This window comes from Scaptodrosophila lebanonensis, unplaced genomic scaffold, assembly GCF_003285725.1.
Source record: "Scaptodrosophila lebanonensis strain 11010-0011.00,11010-0021.00 unplaced genomic scaffold, SlebRS2 tig00001410-arrow-pilon, whole genome shotgun sequence".
Lineage (NCBI taxonomy): Eukaryota > Metazoa > Arthropoda > Insecta > Diptera > Drosophilidae > Scaptodrosophila > Scaptodrosophila lebanonensis.
Window position 1 is genome coordinate 3,370,697 of NW_022060738.1, and position 18,729 is coordinate 3,389,425.

An 18,729-nucleotide genomic window follows, 5' to 3' on the forward strand; every position below is an offset into this window, starting at 1 on the left:
GATGAACAAGCACCAGGTGAACTACTCGGTGACCGAGAAGGAGTGCTTGGCGGCGGTATTGGCGATACAAAAATTCCGGCCATACATCGAAATGATGCCATTCACAGTCATAACCGATCACGCCAGTTTGAAATGGCTGATGTCCATGAAGGATTTGTCCGGGCGATTGGCTCGTTGGTCGTTGCTGCTCCAGGGCTTCGACTTTGAAATCACGCACCGGAAGGGCTCCGACAACATCGTGGCGGATATGCTGTCCAGAAGCACCGAAGCCGAAACTTTAGAGGAGTTGGATTTCTTCCCAGGAGACCTGTTGGGTATAGAAACCGCAGAATTCGAATCAGAGGAGTATCGGGAGCTGATTAGCGAAATTCAAAGTCAAAAAGATAAATTACCTGATTTAAAAATTGAAAACGGGGTGATCTACAAAAAGACATCCTTCAATCGGCTAGAAGATCAGCTCGAAGGCAGTGTGTGGAAACTGTGGGTTCCGCGTTCGCTAACCGGCATGCTTATATCGAAGGCCCATACCGAAGCGTCAACGCATGGAGGAGTGTTGAAGACGTTGTCCTGGTTGCGGCGGCAGTTTTATTGGCCGGGAATGGCCAAAGACGTTGCTGAAGTGGTCCGAAAATGCGTGGTCTGCAAAGAGACGAAAGCCACCAATTACGGGATGCAGGTGGGAATTGGTGCAGAAGTCGTCACGGAGAGGCCGTTCCAGAAGTTATACATAGACTTCTTGGGCAAGTATCCGCGATCAAGGAAGGGGCACGCCTTCATATTCATAGTGGTAGATCACTTCACCAAATTCACGTTCCTGAAGGCGATGCGAGAGGCCACCACTCGGAGCGTCGTCGACTTCTTGGTGAACGAAGTGTTCCATACGTTCGGCGTTCCAGAAGTCATACACTCCGATAATGGTAAGCAATTCACGTCCAAGCAGTTTGCAGACATGATGGAGGGCTACGGTGTTAAGCATCTGCGGACACCGGTGTATTCGCCGCAAAGCAACGCGTCCGAAAGGGTGAACCGGACTATACTGTCCGCGATACGGGCGTATCTGGGGCAGGATCACCGCGAGTGGGACCTACACCTTCCGGAAATTGAAGTGGCCATCAGAAACAGCGTGCATTCTGCGACTGGAGTAACGCCTTTTTTCGCACTATTCGGCCGACATATGATGTTGCACGGTTCGCAGTACCGATTGGCGAGGAAATTAAGGTCCTTAGACGAGCACGAATTCGCAGCGTTGAGTACAGCAGACAGGCAATCCCTGTTGCAACAGAAAATCCAGGCACAATTGCATGCGGCGTATGAGCGCAGTAGCGTTCGCTATAACCGGCGTGCGCGGCGGCTAAGACTAGCGCCCGGTCAGGAGGTATACCGGCGAAACTTTGCATTGAGTGATTTCAGCCGCGCGTTCAATGCGAAATTCGCGCGGAAATTTCTAAAAGCTCGCGTAAGGAAATCCATCGGCACCAACGCATACGAGCTGGAAGATTTGCAAGGGAACTTGCTGGGGGTATTCCACGCAAAGGATATCCGAGTGTGACGCCTGTCCTAAGGCAGAATGGATGAATATAGGGAGGAGGATGCAGCCAGAGCTACTCACCTGAAGATCAAGAGTGGGTGTGGCCTACGTTGGGCGCCGCGGTAGTAGTCATCCGAGGCAACGCCGGACTCGAAGCAGAGGACTCCAACAACACCAGCCGTTTGATGCGCGCAAACATCACTTCGGGGCACGAGCGTCCGCCCACTTGGATATTTGCGGTGGTGTTGCATCGGGCTGGTCACGAAGAATAAAAGGTGGCAGCGCTACGGAAGGCGCCAAGAATTTACAAAGGTACTGCAACGCCATCTAGCGGTACCGAGCGAGGCACCATGGTGGCAACTGCAGCCACGCAGGCGCAGGGTTGTGTCCCGATGGCACCTCAAAGTGGGGAAACGTCAAGGCCGTGATGAACGGATGCGCAAGGACGTAAAAATCCGCAGGCATACGACATCCGGCCTATAAAAGGCAAGCCGCAACACGCCATTCCTGTTTTTGGGGCGACGGTGCAGACCCACGAGGCAGTGTTTTCTTTTGGTGAACTGGAGGCCGTGCTGAAACCTGAAAAAGGAAAGGAAGAACCAGAAGCCGTTCGAAGATTTTCCGGCATATCGCCAAGTTTTCGGACAGCGGTGGAACCATACACAGCAGCTGCAGCGGCCGTCATAAGTAGCAGCACGAGCCGCATCGTAGCAGGAGCAACAGCGACAGCAGCAGATCCAGCACCAGCGTCTTCAACGACAGCAGCAGATCCAGCACCAGCGTTTTCAACGACAGCAGCAGCAACGACAGTGGCAGCCGGAGCAAAGGCGCCCACCCAAGAAGTAGCAGCAGCAATAGCGGCGCCACCACAACGCAACAGCAGACACGTCCGTCTGCGCCATCAGCAGCGGAGGATAGACAAGCCGGTGAGTCCGTTCCTTGGCCACGCGCCGTGCCTATTGTTCGCGGTTGAGCAGCGACATCAGGCAGAGATCCCGCGCGCCTTACGTCGTGTCGTTTGTATGGGCTGCGCCTGCAGGGTCCCACACGCCGCCCATTGAAGTTTCTGCAAAAGAAAAAAAAGGAAGATAATACAAAAGAAAGAATATATACAGATATAATAAAAACCAAAACAAGGCAGAAAGTGGCACCTAAACAGAGCTTGGCGCTCTATTTAATTAATAAAAAATTCACACTCTTATACACTTATATTGTACGAAGATTGCCAATTGCAGTAGCGCGCAGTGTTTTATATTAGTCTTATATTTCTATTGCGCCCATGACCGTCGAGAGCTCTCGTTAGGATTTGGTTAGACATTTTTCTATAAATTTTTGTACCGCGCATATTTTTCTCATACACATACACATATATCTATATACATATTTATTTGCCATAAGCATACTTGCATGTTGGCGCACATAAAGAACCGCATTGGCCGTTGGCAAGCCTTCTTTATTTTGTTTTTATATAAATTATTATTGTTCCATATTTACATTGTTTTCACTCACACTCAATCACACTGAAATATATGTATGTTTGTAGCCACATAAACTGAAAATTAATTGTTAATTTTAATGGTCGCACCGTTGGTGATGATGCATTAAAGCAGCATCAGTAGGGGCGGGAGACTCACCTGTGCCATGGAATAGCCCAAGCACGGTCCAAAAATAGGGTATCCAAGAAACATTTTGGCTTTGGATACAGGCAGGGAGGGTACGCCTGGGATAACAACAGCTAAATCCCATACAGTTGTCCGATGCCTCCAATCCCTGTCCGTCCGCACGTATATTATCTCCTTTTACAGTCACCCGTATTCGTACGGATGGCTTGAGGGAGTTATCCGTTTATTTGTTTTCTTGTCGCAGTACGTTTCTTTTAGTTTATGTTAGTTTTTTTGGTTTGTTTACGTTTTGAATTCGGTTTTGTATATTGCGCGTCGAATTTATTGTAGTGATGGCATTTTGTTTATCGATGGAGGAACCGTGTTATCGGTTATTGTACGACTCACGCGGGCATAGGGTTGGAACCACACACCCAAGGAGAATTCCGATGAGCCAGCCGGCGTTGCCCAAGAGGAAAAGCGTAGTCGTAACATCTGTTAATTCTACGAAAAGTTATTAGCGAAACAATTTCATTCCGGTACTACGCCCACAAGCTTATTTTGTTTCTGCTAGAGGCGCATGTACCTCAGTATCGGAAGTTTACCTGGATACAGGGTATTTCACTGTCGGGATTGCTCGACTGTAGCGTTCTTTCTTGTTTTACTATAACATTAAACATTTTAATAGCCTGTACCCAAAGGGTAAAAGGCTATACTAGTTTTGTGCGATTTTATGTAACAGGCAAAAGGAGGCGTGGCAGACCCCACAAATTATATATATTCTTGATCAGGGTGACAAGCCGATTTAAAAGTTGAGCCTGCTCGACTTCAGCATTCCTTTCTTGTTCCTACTTAACTAAGTGTATGATATTGATAAGATATGATATTTTACACAACTTTCACTTAGTTAATGTTGCGTAAATGTGCTCGAATTTAAATTCAGCAGCGTTTCGCTGCTGATTGATCTTTTTTTAGGTAATGCGGTAGCTCATTCCACAGAAAGAACAATACCTTAAATTATACTCATAGAAAAAATACAATTGAAACTTAAACTAGGATTGTAGTCTTAATTACTACACATTTCATATTATTTATAATTTATATGAATCTATTGACAAAGTCGACCTGGTGCGACCTCTTTAGCAATCTTCTCGCTATAGGTCCCCCTTTCATGAGCCGTTTCAGCAGACGCCTTGTTATAAATTAAAATTCTTTTTTATTTAAGTGTTAGACCACCGCAATCCTAGCATTCGAATTTTGATTTATACCGATTTTTTCTTTATTTTAAAGAAGAAGCAGAATTATTAAAACCTCCATGAATTAAAAAACAGTAAATTTTTTTTTTTATTTTTTTATTGGATAAACTATTCGAACTTTTATACAAATATTGGATCCCGTTCCCCATCCCTCTGGAGCTCGAAGTTTTCTTGGTACTCATCTATACTGTAATAGAGAACTTGTATCCACATATCAGTTTCCTAACTCTTACCGTTTAAGCTTGACTTGAATTTTTTGAACTATAAACAATTACTCACCGATTTCGAAGAAATTTAAAATAAAAGTATATTTAATTAAAAATTTTTTAAAATGTAACCTAATATGTATACCCTTTTTACCCTACGGGTACTGGGTGTAAAAACCAGGAACCACTATATGGACCACCCTATACACAATGTACACACACATATATATACACTCACTCATGCATATGTACAAGTATTTGGTGCATCGGCCATTGTGTAACGACGCTGGTTGCGAATATCGTATTCTTCACACTGCTTGTTTTAGTTGATTTAATTTTATTTTAGCGGCGAGTGTCCGTCATTAATTCCTTTTTTCTTTTAGACGTGAGTTGGTGAAACAAATAATTTTCATCAGATATTTTTCGTTCGGCTCTTGGCCACCCATGGATTATTTTCCTTATTGCCCAGATGCAATATTTGCTCGTTGTTAGTGGTCCCTTTTTTACCTTTGACCTGTCAAAGGGGAAGTGTCAAAAGATGGATGAAGCGATTACCGTAACGGAAAATTGTCTTGCTTGATCTTGCTATATTTTTATTACAAAGATAGGAAACTCATATGTTTACAATCTCTTTGTATTTGCTTCAAAATAAATGAATATTAGCTTTAGTTTTTCCATTATTGTTAATTTAAGGTTACCAATGTAATTCCCTGAAAATAATAATTTTAGTTTCTAATAAAAAGTTTGTTTTTTTGCTTAAATTTACGGCGTACTATGATTTCCGCTAGCCGCAGCATGTAGAGGTATTATGGATCATTCCACTACCCATGTTTGGATAAAATGACCAAGGAAAATATTTCCTCGACAACAGCAAAGGAAGAAAAGATGTGTTCAGCTGATGCAACGTGGTCTACAAACCTGTTTTCTTTATGTCGGACATATTTATGTTACAACTTCCCGATTTTATGGCTTTACGTATAAGATTTTTAAAAAGCAGTAGGATCTGACCTCGCCCAAGCTAACGCGTTCATTTCTATACCCGTACAATCAATTTATATTTCAGATATTTAACGCTAGATTTTCTTTCGTCAGGTTTCATATCTGGTCAAGGTGCTTCTTCTGATATACTAGACTACAGAAAAGCGTGTTAAGCTCATAGAGTTTCGTCCAGCTGCATGGGCAGCGATTAGCAAAACACACTGTTTGGTATATTTATTTTTAATATTACGTGTACTTTTAATATCCACAAAATATTCATGAGTAATCATTATGTGCGATTATTTTATACATCAAAATAACAAAGTGTTCTGTATACATCAAATGAAATTCATTACATATGTGACTACAAACTGTAGACTTAAGACTAACATTTAAACTAAAATGTGCTACACATTATACAATACACGTATACGATATAGCATATATATAAAGATATATTTGGTAAGTTGGGACGACTACTGCCATAGCGCTCAAGGAATTTGTGGTAGAGATAAAACAAACTCAACTGCTTGGAATCGCAGTAGCTGTAAACTAAAAATTTGGACCTAGGCGTTCACAGACACTGCAAGACAGCAGTTAAGTCTTTACATTTGTAACTGTGCTTTTTTCAACATCGATTTTTAACTGGGCGATTTGTGATTATTCCTTGCAGCTCAACATCATAAATTCATTCACTAAATATACTAACTAGTGATGGTTTGCTTCTTTTCTGAATGCCATGCCGTAGAGAGATAGAGATAGAGAGAAATTGGTAGCTCCATATGCCGAATACAGAACTCGAGTATTCTATGTGTGTGTGTGTGATGCTGAGGTTAAGAGTTAGAGGCTTAATTGAAGAGACGCTTCAATATGCTTTGAATTGTGGTTAGGGACTGGTCCTCTATAAGGAATGTGCGATGGTTGCCGTCGACTGTATGCACCTCGACCGCTTTTGTGCAAACCTACAAGTAATACAACAGAGAATTAGATTTGAATAATTTGATATATAAAAAACACCCCCCCTGTGTCTAATAACTCACCTCCTTCAAACGGTAGTCTTCGTCCAGCTTAGCAGAGTTATCTGTGGGCTTGACCAGCGTAACATTCGATTTAAGTTTAAGCGTGGGTGTGTAGCTGTCGGCGAGCTCCAGTTTTTTATAGAACAACGTAGCTGCCTTCTTGATCTGGATATTAAATGAATACTTATGCATTAGCAAGCTCAGCATTAACAAGGCGTACGCTCTCCACTTACCACATCTACGGGCTGGCTAATTTCCACACTGATTAGTTCTGCGAACCTCTCCAATTTCTCCTCCCATGTGGGAATGACCAATAACAGACGTACGAGCTGTAATGGTAAACGGGCAGATAGGTATTAGCTAAAGTAATTTTGAATCACCTTCTCGTACACCTACCGATTTGTAGTCAATGTTAGCCAGCACAATGCCGAAGTAGGCCAGGCCATAGCTCTGATTGGAGTTGGAATCATCGGCCGTGTATCGCTGCTTGAAACTGCTGGTGTACCAGTTCACATAGTTGGGCGCACCGTCCAACATGACCACGTTCGTGATCTCATTGCTTTGCTCCAGTATGTAGGCCATGACGTAGGTCACAAGGCAGCCGAAGGAGTAGCCTGCCAGATTGTAGGGTCCCTTGGGCTGCACTGTGCGCAATTGTTGAATGTAGAACTTTGCAACTGCCTCGATTGTGTCCACGGGCACGGTCTCTGTGAATTGCAGGCCATAGGCGGGGCATTCGAGACGCTTGGCAAGCGGTTCCAGAGCAGTGGCGAAACCTTCAATCGGCGAGACAAAGAAAATTGGACGCTGTTTGCTGGCTGCTGTTGCCTTCGTCTCTAGTCGAACTATCGCTTCAGTGGGCATCAATGCGGTGGTAAAGACAACTTGAGTTCCATCTCCCAGGGGACTGGGTGTGCGTGAGGGAGTGTTCGCCTTCTCTGCGGCTGACGTATCGGTGGGCTTTACATCAGCACCGCCATCCATTTGCTTCAGTGATCCGAAAGTTAGATTGCGAATTTCTTGCGCGGACAGCACAATGTCGAAGTTGCGCTCCAGTGTTTGTTTAATTTCAGCGCTCATCAGTGAATCCATGCCAAGGTCGGCCAATGAAGCTCCATCCTGAATGTTCTTTGTGTCACGCAGGCCCAGAATATTTGAGATGGTAGCAATTAGGCTAACTCCTGCGGACTGATCTGATTTTCGCTTTTCTGCAACCACCATAGAGGCCAAGACAGAATGTGGCTGCTGGAGGAAGAGGTCAATGGTCTGCAGGCAAGAAGGCATCCGCTGAGGCAGTGTTCCTCCGATAACGGTGTCGTTGTCACCCAGATTCTCCAGCACTAAGCCAGTGTCACCAATCGCACCCCACTGTATGGATGTTCCGGGGAAGCCACTGATTTGACGCTGCTCACAAATACGCTCCATAGCTGAATTAGCCAAACCGTAGTTAGTCTGACCGATGTTGCCGCGACCGCAAGATACACTGGAGAAGCAGATGAAGTAGTCCAGCTCGGTACAGATGGTACGCGAGTATTGATCCAGGTATTTGGTAGCCGTTACCTTGGGATCAGCCACAGTTTTGAAATCCTTTGCCGTCTGATCTTCAATCAGAGCATCGCGCAGCACTGCGGCAAGATTGAAAATGCCGCCGACCAGAGCAAGCTTGTTGCTTGTCTCCAAAAGTTTTTTAGCGCCTGCGGCGGTCGTTACATCGTTGGTATCAATAACCACTTTGACGCCACGTTCCTGCCAGCGGCGAATCATCAGACCCTGATAGCCGGTCTTCACACCTGAACGGGAAGTGAGGACAATATAGCGAGCACCACGTGTAACAAGCCAGTTTGTGAGCTCAAGACCGAAACCACCGAGGCCGCCAATGAGAATGTAACTCTTTTCGGGATGCATGTAAGTGCGTGGAATTGCGTTAATCAGGCGTGGTTTTGGCAGCAACGTCTTGTGACCGTCCTCCTCATCGCGCACCTTGATCACAACTTTGCCGATATGCTTGCCAGAGGCCATAAAGCGGAACGCTTGCTCCACCTGCTGATCATTAAACACAGAAGTGGGCAATGGAACCACGGCGCCGTTCTTAATGCCGTCGGCCACTAAAGAAACCACCTGGTTTTGCATCTCCTCCTCGCCTTCCATCACACTGTCTAACAGGATGCCATGGAATGAGGTGTTTTTCAAGAACACGGACATTCCCAGTGGGCTGTTGTTGCTTAAATCGAATTTTCCGATTTCCAGAAAGCGACCGTTGAGACCTAGGCAACGAATGGAAGCCTGCAGTTTCTCCTCGGACAGTGAGTTGAGTACCAGATCCACACCCCTTCCCTTGGTTTCGCGCATGATCAGCTGCTCGAAGGATGTGTCACGTGAGTTGCCAATGTTGCGTGCCTGCAGCTTGGGGAAGCGCTTCAGCAAAAATTCACGCTTTTCCTGGCTACCTACGGTAGTGAAGACGGTCAGACCATGATGCAAGGCCACCGAGATGGCTGCTTGGCCCACGCCGCCAGAGCCAGCGTGAATAAGAATGCGTTCACCCTTCTTCATCTGGCCGCGCACCACCAATGCATAGTACACAGTTGAATAGACACAAGGTACCGTGGAGGCTTCCTCCATAGTCCACTTCTCAGGAATTTGCCACATCATGCGCTTGCTGGCCAAGCAGGTTGTGGCCAAAGACTTGGCTGGAACCATAGCCATTACACGACGACCAGCGGTATCGCGACCGGCGAACTCCAGACCCAGGACGCAATCTTGCTGTGCCAAGTCACCAGGCAACGCGTCAGCTGCCAATTTTCCGGATGAGAGCATAACGTCTCGGAAATTGATAGGCGCATAGTACACAGTGCACGTCTCCAGATCTTTGTCGGTGTTGCTGGTATCAGCCTTGGCGGCTTCAATCCATTTCAACGATGCCAAGTCACCCTTGACCAAAGCATTCACATAAGCATGCTCCACCTGCAGTGTAGCTTGCTCGGTTTCCAACTTCAAGTGACGGAAGGTACCCCAGTTGCCGTTTTTCAATACATTTGAAATGAGATCCTTCTCTAGCTGCTTGCTGTAAAGCGCTGACGTTAAGGAGAACTTCTCTGCCTTGGCATCCTGCACAAACACCAGACGCGCCAATTTTCCACCGTTCTCATTCTTAATGCAGGTCATTAGACCGACGGCACCGAAAAGCTCCTCACCCTGGCACACAATATATACGTACTGCTCCTCAGTGGTAGCAGTTAACAAAGCCGCCTTCAGATCGTCCACCCAGTTGAAGTTCTGCTCGGTCACCTGCACCACAACAGATTTACGGGTCTTCAGGTTTATGGTGCGGCGAGCCAGAACAAGAACGCGTGTACCGCCCAAGGTCTGCTCCTGCACACCCACGAAGCCAAACTTCTGCAACAATGTACGTCCCGTCTTGTTGTAGGTGCTCAGATTCTCCTCAAAGATGAGGAAACCAGAGTCTCGAATGCTGGCAATGCTATTCTCTAGAATCTTCGTGTCCGGACGTGCCAATACATCAATACCGAAGATGAAATGACAGTTCTGCTCTACCGGTTCTTTTAGGACATCCTTCGATATGACGCGCACTCCAGAGTCACCCAGCACTCCACTAATAGTCTCCTCGTTGTTATTGGAAGTGACAACAGCAACATCGCCGGTAAGCACAGGTTCACCTTCAATAAGTTGGAGCAACTTATTGGCAACTAGCACATCAGGGTTGCGTCCATTGGCCAGCTCAACGCCTTTTAACTTGACGGCGCCGCTGGAGTTCTCAATAATCAACTGGATCGCCACATCCAAAGCATGTAGTCGAGCCTTCTCCAAATTCTCATGTAATTCGGTGGTATTGTTGTTGGCAACGAAATTGTATCGTTCCAAGGTTGGTGGATTTTGGGTACCAGGACGGCGTTGGGCGAGCGAAGCCTTCAGGCCACGCAGCTCCACACCACCACTCTTGATCACGTTGATGTCATTGTACCAGTATACAGGGACTCCGGTTCCGGTTTGCTCCTCCTTGCTTAGATTATTAACGAGCTCTAGCTGCTTAGCCGGATTGATAACCGCCTTCTCAATACGCGTAGGCAGATATAATTCACGCAGATCCTTGCTAAGAATGCTAAACTGCAACATGGTATCCATGAAGCTGATCCAGTTGTCAACCCACTGCAGTTGACCCACAGAGGCGACGGTGTCTGAGGTAACGATGCCGCGGAATATGCCGCTATAGTCATAACCACGCAGACGCAGCTCCTTATATACATCATTGGTGACCAACTGCTTGGCAGTGGTGTTGGGTTGCTGTGGCTCCAGCGGCAACTCTTCATTTTCAATGCTCTCGGGCAGACTGATCTTGCCGGAAACAGCCAAGCTGCCACTCTCACAGATCTCAAAGTTTCCAGTTCCGTCAAAGAAGTTGATACCGAATTTAACGACAGCATTCTTGTTTAAAATGGTAGCACGATGGAACACCAGATTCTCCATGACCACGGGTGTCTTATGGAACTCACCGCCGCGCATCTTTGCGAAGGTCATCCAGGCCAGAGTCATGTATCCGGTAGCCGGGAACAGTATGCGACCATCGATGGTGTGGCCTGCGAGGAATGCATCATCCTCCTTGGAAAGGTCAACCTCTATAACAGTCTCTCCCGAAGAGGTTTCCTTGCCGAACTTGGCTACTAGCCATTTCTGCGAGTGATCCCAGCCGACCAAGGAGTTCAACATGGGTGTGCCGCGACCCACTGGATAGCTGATGGGACGAACAAGATTCAAAACCTGAGGCTGAGCGCCAGCGGCATACAGCTTGCCAACATTGCTGAGGAAGAACTCCACATTGTTTTCATGGCCACGCTTCACCAAGCTCAGATTTGTGGCATCCGGACCCAGAGCGCGCTTTAGAATAGCCTGCAGCAGGCCGTGGGGGGCAATTTCGATTGAGATCGCATTCTTGGGCACATGCTGCAGTGCCTCGTGGAAGAGCACGGGCGAGAGCAGGTTGTTCACATGATAGGCAGCCGAAGACTGCTTGGCAATGGGGGTGGTCCACGCAGATTCTGGAATACTGGTGCTCACCCAGCGGGTTGTGCGGTTCTTGGAATTGGGGATAATTTTCTCAAGGCTCTTGCGCAGTTTTGGGCCAGCATCGGCAATGTACTTGCTATGGAAGGCATAGCCGCTAGAGTTAACGGCCTTTGCAAACACACCCTCAGCGTTCAGTTTGGTAACCAGTGCTTCAATAGAGGCCTCCGGGCCGGAAATAGTGCAGTTATCCTCGCTGTTGTGGCACACGGGGAAACAGTCACTGGGCACACGCTTGTGAGCATCATCCCAGCTCAGACCAACGGCAGCCATCTTGCCCTTAGCCAGTTGCGTATCCAAAATGCTCTTTCCACGCCAGTATGCGGCCAGAACAGTTTGTTCAGGTGTAAAGCAGCCATCAGCGTAGGCACAGCCCAACTCTCCTACTGAGTGGCCAACAATGCCATCTGGTTGAATGTTTAGGGAGGTAAGCACATCGGTCAGCGCCACTTGCATAGCAGCAATCGAAATGAAGGAATTAAGAATGTTCTCGAAACTCTTGTCCGTGGAGCGTGTCAGCACATCAATAAGATCAACACCCTCCGGCTTTAGTACATCGGCACAACGTTGAATTGTTTTAGCAAACACATCGATCTGCATCAGATCCTTAGCCATACTAGCCCACTGGCTGCCCATGCCGGAATAAATGTACCAAATGGGGCGTTTCTCTTCGCTAAACTCCAGCACCTCTCGCTGCAACGAACCTTTACTGCTTACAACGCCATAGCCGCGGAAGTAATGCAGTGGAATGGGCTTGGAATGGATATCATTAATTAGTTGCAAATATTCATCATCATCGGCATGCTCTGTAGCAGACTCCACAAGCTGTTGCACGGCTTCAAATGTGCGACCAGAGGCTATAACCAATTTTGGAGCGCCATCGCGTGGTGTGATAGCCTTGGGTTTCGGATTGGATTTAAGGATGACGTGGGCATTAGCACCACCAAAACCGAAAGAGTTCAGGCCAATAATGCCACCGTTCCAAGGAAGATTCTTATCCACCACCTTCAAGCGGCCATCGACAAGACCGTACAAATCAGGATTTGGCTTGGAATAATGCAAATTAGCGGGTATCTCACCAGCTTCCATAGCAATTAATATTTTGGCAACTGAGCAAACGCCCGAAGCAGGCTCGGAATGTCCCATGTTGGATTTGACGGAGCCAATGAGCAGCGGCGTCTTGCGATCCTTGCAGAAAAAGTCGGTGATAGAGTTAACTTCTTGTGGGTCACCGACCTTGGTACCCGTACCGTGCGCCTCCACATAAACCACATCGTTGGGGTTTAAGCCAATTTCCTCGTATGTTTCGCGAATCAAGCGATTTTGCATTTTTCCAATGGGATAGGTAATGCCTTGTTCCTTAAAACCATCAGTGTTGGTGCGTACGTTAAGGATTGTTGCATAGACACGCTTGGCCAACGAGGTACGCTGCAAGAGCAACACAACGCAACCGTCAGAGCGCACGTAACCATTTCCTGATTCATCGAAGGCCTTGCAGCTACCATCCGGGCTCAACATATTCAGACGTTTGAACTGCAGCGACATAGTCGGTTTTAAAATGAGACCTGCACCAGCAACAATAGCATTGTCGCACTTGCCAGCGCGCATGTCAGAGAAGGCTTGTTCTAGAGCATACAGCGAGCTGGAGCAAGCGGTGTCCACACTGTAGCTGGGACCTTTGAAGTCAAAAGTGAAAGAGATTCGGTTGGCAAACATAGCGCGTGCACAGCCCGTCAAACCGTAGCCATTGACACGATCAGGATCTATGGTCCAGTGCTGCTCCGTCTCAGAATTGGAGACACCAATGTAAACGCCAGTGCGAGAACCGCGCAACTCCGAAGGATTCAAACCCGCATCAATTATTGCTTCATGAGTCAGTTCGAGTAAAATGCGCAGACAAGGGTCCATGCACTCGGCCTGCTTCTGATGCACGCTGAAAAATTGCTGATCAAAGTTCTCCAAGTCGATTTCCTTGATCTTTCCCAACCTGTCGGGCAGGCCATAAAGACCTATTGGACAGAACAGAAATAAAGAAATTTAATGCAAACTAGCAACACGAAAATATCAATAGACTTACCGCGCTCCCAACGTCTGGGGTCATCGTTTACCATGTCAACGCCATTAAACAAATTTTGCTTGAACTCCTCAATGGTGGAGCTCTCGGGCAGACGACCAGAGAAACCAGTAATAGCAACATCATCATTTACCATCTGCTGACGGGGCGCATAGCGACCGCCACCCAGGTCCAATTGGGGAGCGACGTGCGTAGCGGGATCAGCGGTGATTACTTCTTCGACGAAACGGGCTGGCATATTGACGGATGGGCTGCTGTTGTGGTTGTGGTTGGGTGGAGGAAGAGGGTACTGCTGGTGGTTGCTATTGTGGGCGGTGGATGTGTTGTGTGTTAGCTGCTCCTGAAAGGCGTCAGGTTGCTGCGAGTTGTCTTGTTGCTTTTTATTGCGACGCTTACGACGACGATTGGCTCGTGCAGTTTTGCCGTTATTTTGTGCGATGGGCGTGACAGCGTCAGAGTTGTTATTGTTGTGCTTGAGTGCAACAGTTTGTTGATCCACGGCTTGCAACAGTTTCTCGCTACTGCAAAACAAGAAAGGGTATATGATTTACTGTAGTGTGTCCAATGGAAAAAATATGTAGCATGGTTGTGGGGGCGCTTCTTAATTGCGCACTTTTGAAAGGCAAACACCAAACATAGCGCGGCAAAACAAAAATGCACGCTACTCATATAATTTAAGTATATTTTCTGATACACAAATTTTATTTTCAAACAGTAACACTTTTTTTTATTTATTCAGGGACAAAAACGTCAATTTCAAAAATCCCAAGTGTTTTTGATCTCAATTGTAATTGATAAAACGGGTAATAATCAAATGTATACTTTAATGATTTTCTAGTTTTAGTGACTGACTGACAAATCGCGATGATTACACGACAGTCTGTCTGTTTGAATCACTCCTCCTTTTTAATTATATAACACATATGGCTGAAGATTTATTGAATATATGTAATTCCATGTTTTTATTGCTGCATCTATCAATTTCTGGCAACTGATAGCAACAATGATTCGGTAATTTTTAATATTCTGCTCATTAATCGTATTTGTATGTATTTGTTTGTATTTGAAGTCTATTTAATGTTAATGTAACTCCATCATTATAAATGAATATGAATGTTTTTCTGCACTTCTCTTATCAATATGTATTGAACAAATATGTATATTTTTTATTACTGTTAAATTTTGTTATGATTTTAATGTGCCTACAAAAGAACTGGAGTATTTACGTGCACAAGAGGGGTACATTTTTGGATTTTTTTTTAACCAATTAGAAGATATTTAGGTACATTTATACATGCATACATTTGCAAATAATTTGGAGTATTTAAACCATCAGCAAGTGAACTAACAGCGTCTGTTAAGGTTTTGATTTACTTTAATCAATATCAATTGTTGAAGGGCAAACAGGAATACCCTTATCATTTCTTTGCGACTTAAAAATCAATTTTTGTCTTTTTTGAATTATATTCTGTTAAGTTACAGCCGTATTTTAACATATACATATGCCAAAGCTTTCAGGTCTGTTATGTTAACTTCTGCGTCTGTATTAATATTAGGCCCTGCCGCAAAGCTTGTGCTGTTGCGCTCTCAATTAACCGGCCGGCTGTACCACAGTGGAAAGTTAGTATAGAAATTGAAAATCAGGTGATTTCTGGATAAGCTTACGCTCATATGGGAGGGTAGACATCATCGTTTTATTTGTATAAGTTTAAGCTTTGCCGCTGTCGTTGTTCCCTCATTCGCGTGATGTACATGTGCATGCTTTGTAAGTATATACATATACATAGCTTATATATGAATATAGTTATATACACAAATAATTTATATATGCATGTAGATAACAGCGGGAAACATATGGTCACAGAGCATAACAGTGCAACAGAAACTATGTTAAGTTAGCAACGGCGTCGTTACTTACAGAAAATGCTGCTTTCTTATTCGCCGACAAAACTCGTATGATGCGCAAAACAGCACAACACAACAAAAGTAAAGAAGTGGTTGGTGGTGAAGTAAAAGCAGTAAAACCGCTGCCTCTGGCAAATTTGAAATGTACATACATACATATAGATTGCACGAGAGGCCAAGAACAAGAAAAAGAAGTACAAGAAATGCCAAAGTCGGTCGCAAATGATGTATGTTTGTATGTACATATATACATATGTATATTGATATAAGTATGTATGTATGTATATGCATGTTTCAAATGCCGGCTAGCTAAACTCGTACCAATACAACAATGTTTATGTTTATTATTGTTGATAGCTGGTACGAAGGGAGAGAATGGCAGAGTCGGCATTCTAGCCCAGATCCAGCGTCAAAACTGTCAGCCAGCGGTTTCAGCAGAATTTCGAACGTAAGCCGGCAAGCACACAAAATACACACACACACACGCCAATAGCGCGTGTACATTTCTATAGTGAGATAAGGTGGCGTGATTTCTCAAGTTCATTGAAGTATGTACAATGTTTTTTTCCTACTTTTTGAGACAGCGTCGTCATCTGTGGTGTGTTTTTGTTTGCAGTCGTTTCCAAGCAACGCCTCGTTTTTGTTTGCATATTGAACTGACCGCCACATCCGATATCCTTACTTGACGTTTGTCATCTATTTGTGTGTGTATGTATACGCATATCGATTCCCAATTTTCAGGTGGGCCACATCAGGCCACCACCACATTAGTAAATTGCGTCATTAGACAAATGTGTAAACAAAACGATGTGCAAACTAAAACTATCAAAGCCTCACCTCCATTGCCACCCTCACCCACCGCCAACCCATATTTATATAAGTATGCATGTAATATATACATACATGCATATCTACATGTGAACATTTACATATGTACATACATATATGAACACATAATAACATGCATTTTATATGCGTCAGTAGTTTGTGGGGTTGGCTGCTTGCACAAGTTAAGGGCGTTCGCACTTTACATTGTTTATTTATGCACTCGGAAATTATATTTTAAAAGATTATCGATTGGCTCATGCTCCATACCATACTGCTACTGTGCCAAGCTGCGTCTTGCATGGCGCGTGCCTTTCAAGTTCAATGGCGACGATAAGACTTGGCTAGTTAGTCGTCGTCAAGTTGGCTGCTGATAACACCGCAAAGTACCTGATGATCTGTCTCCTCGGAAATGCTGAGACTGCTACCCAATGACAAGCCGGAAGGTAGATTAGCGCCCGACACTTGTAGGCTTTATAAATTTTCCAATCAGCAGTTAGTTGTGTGCGTTTTTAAAATGTTGTTTATTCTTTGTCTAATGGAAATCGTACAAATAAAGTTGACACGCTGGTCAATTAGCGGCTGAAACCCTATCAAATACATATTAAATACTAAGAAGCCCATAAACATTTATAGAACGTTGTCGCCAGTTGGGCTTGCCCCTTTTCCCGCAGCCCGCAGGGCGGACTTCACAAGTTGTTCCTATGGGCCGAGTGTATATGTAGACACATTTGTGCGTGTGAGTGTTTGAGTTTAGATATCGTACCGAGAATTTGGACTCTAATTAGTAAGCGTGCAAGTGTACAAGTGTAAGCGACGCGAAATTTATAGCAACTGTGAGTGAGGTGAGGAAGGAAGAGACACTCCGACACTCAGTCGGGGTTGTGGGCGAATGCGCTTTGTTTTCCTATAAACACTTTGGAATTTTTTGTGACTACCAAATGTCTGAAAGGTCAAGCTTTATACACGAGGTAGTTGCCTGTAGAATAAAAATGTATAAATACATACAAACATATGTAGCAATTTTGGTAATTGAAATTTTTGTTGTATAAAAGTTTTTTTGCGTTTTTCAGCTATTCTGAATAAATTTTAACTGAACTGTTAAAACTGTTCTTCTCTGGACTTCTTCTGTTATTCCCTATTTTATATGTATGTACATATATAGTATATTATTTCTTTCCAAGTTTTCAGTTTTGCGAAATTGGCTAGGAATAATTCGCCAGCAACTGTTCGGAACCATTTTTATTTTCATGTGGCGCTAAAAACCTGCCTCATCCTTCTCTTTCGCGCCCACACACAGACACATACACACAAAGCCTATTCCTGCGGCTGCCATTTTGTTCTTTGTACATACCTTAAAATCAGGCGATTTCCTTTTACAGCTGTTCTACAGCTTTTTGCGGAAAGTTTCTCAAATTCAGTTGCTTTGTGGGGATATGTCAAAAGTCACAAGACGGTTTTTGGGCAGTAGGTCCTTTCTGCTTTAAAAACCGCTGTGTCCTTTATGCTGAGTAATTGCCAAATCAGGTCTCAATATTAACCGATTGACTTTATTGAGCACCTCACAAAATTGTTTAGCACTTCAAAGTTGTTCTTGTTCGTAGAGTTCTTTGGCTTTTTTGCAAAATATTTTTCCACTTTTTGCTATTCACTTTAAAATGAGAGGGCGGTAGACAGTTTCAAAGCGTAGCGGTTTTTGGGCAACTACCGTTAATCTGCACGACCTACGTTACGTTCACGTAGTGACTGAGACACACTGATACCGGCTGCTGCTGCTGCTCCTATAGCTGCGAAATTTGAATAACGACTAATAGTCCAGCCATCAGGTGAGCATCCGTTTATATACCGCCCGGCTGGCAGCGGCTAAAAGCTCTCCGGGCACAGTGAGAGCGAAACGCGTGTCATGGTAGATAAGCAGCGATGCCGGCGTTGACGTCGACCGTGACTGCGATGCTGGCTGGAAAGCTTTGCCTCGTTTTTGTGCAGGGCCGCTAAGCTCGCGTGCTGTAAACGAATGTTTCGCTTGTTTTTGTTGGCTCTCTCGCTCTGAACTCTCTTCGTTACAGTTTATGCGACTGATGGCTGCATTTAATTTGAAATTAAAGGGAATCGTGGATGGATGCTGATACATAAGTGTTCGTAACCGTGCACGACTGACCGACTGATCGGCCGGCCAGACATCGGACCACTTTTTATATATGTATGTATATTTAAGTACGTGTATATGTAGCAGTATAAAGCATTAATCGTCTAGCAGA

General features: G+C 44.9%; 1 protein-coding gene across 1 annotated transcript; it reads right to left on the bottom strand.

Moving 5' to 3' along the window:
• Positions 1-5,844: 5,844 nt before the first annotated feature.
• On the bottom strand, positions 5,845-14,258 carry LOC115630588 (fatty acid synthase). The gene is made up of 5 exons (XM_030527206.1): positions 13,745-14,258; positions 6,985-13,676; positions 6,822-6,917; positions 6,610-6,753; positions 5,845-6,531 (listed from the first exon to the last, which is right to left on the bottom strand). The coding sequence occupies exons 1-5, from the start codon at positions 13,977-13,979 to the stop codon at positions 6,418-6,420; spliced, it is 7,281 nt and encodes a 2,426-aa protein (XP_030383066.1). The 5' UTR covers positions 13,980-14,258; the 3' UTR covers positions 5,845-6,417.
• Between the last annotated feature and the right edge of the window lie 4,471 nt (positions 14,259-18,729).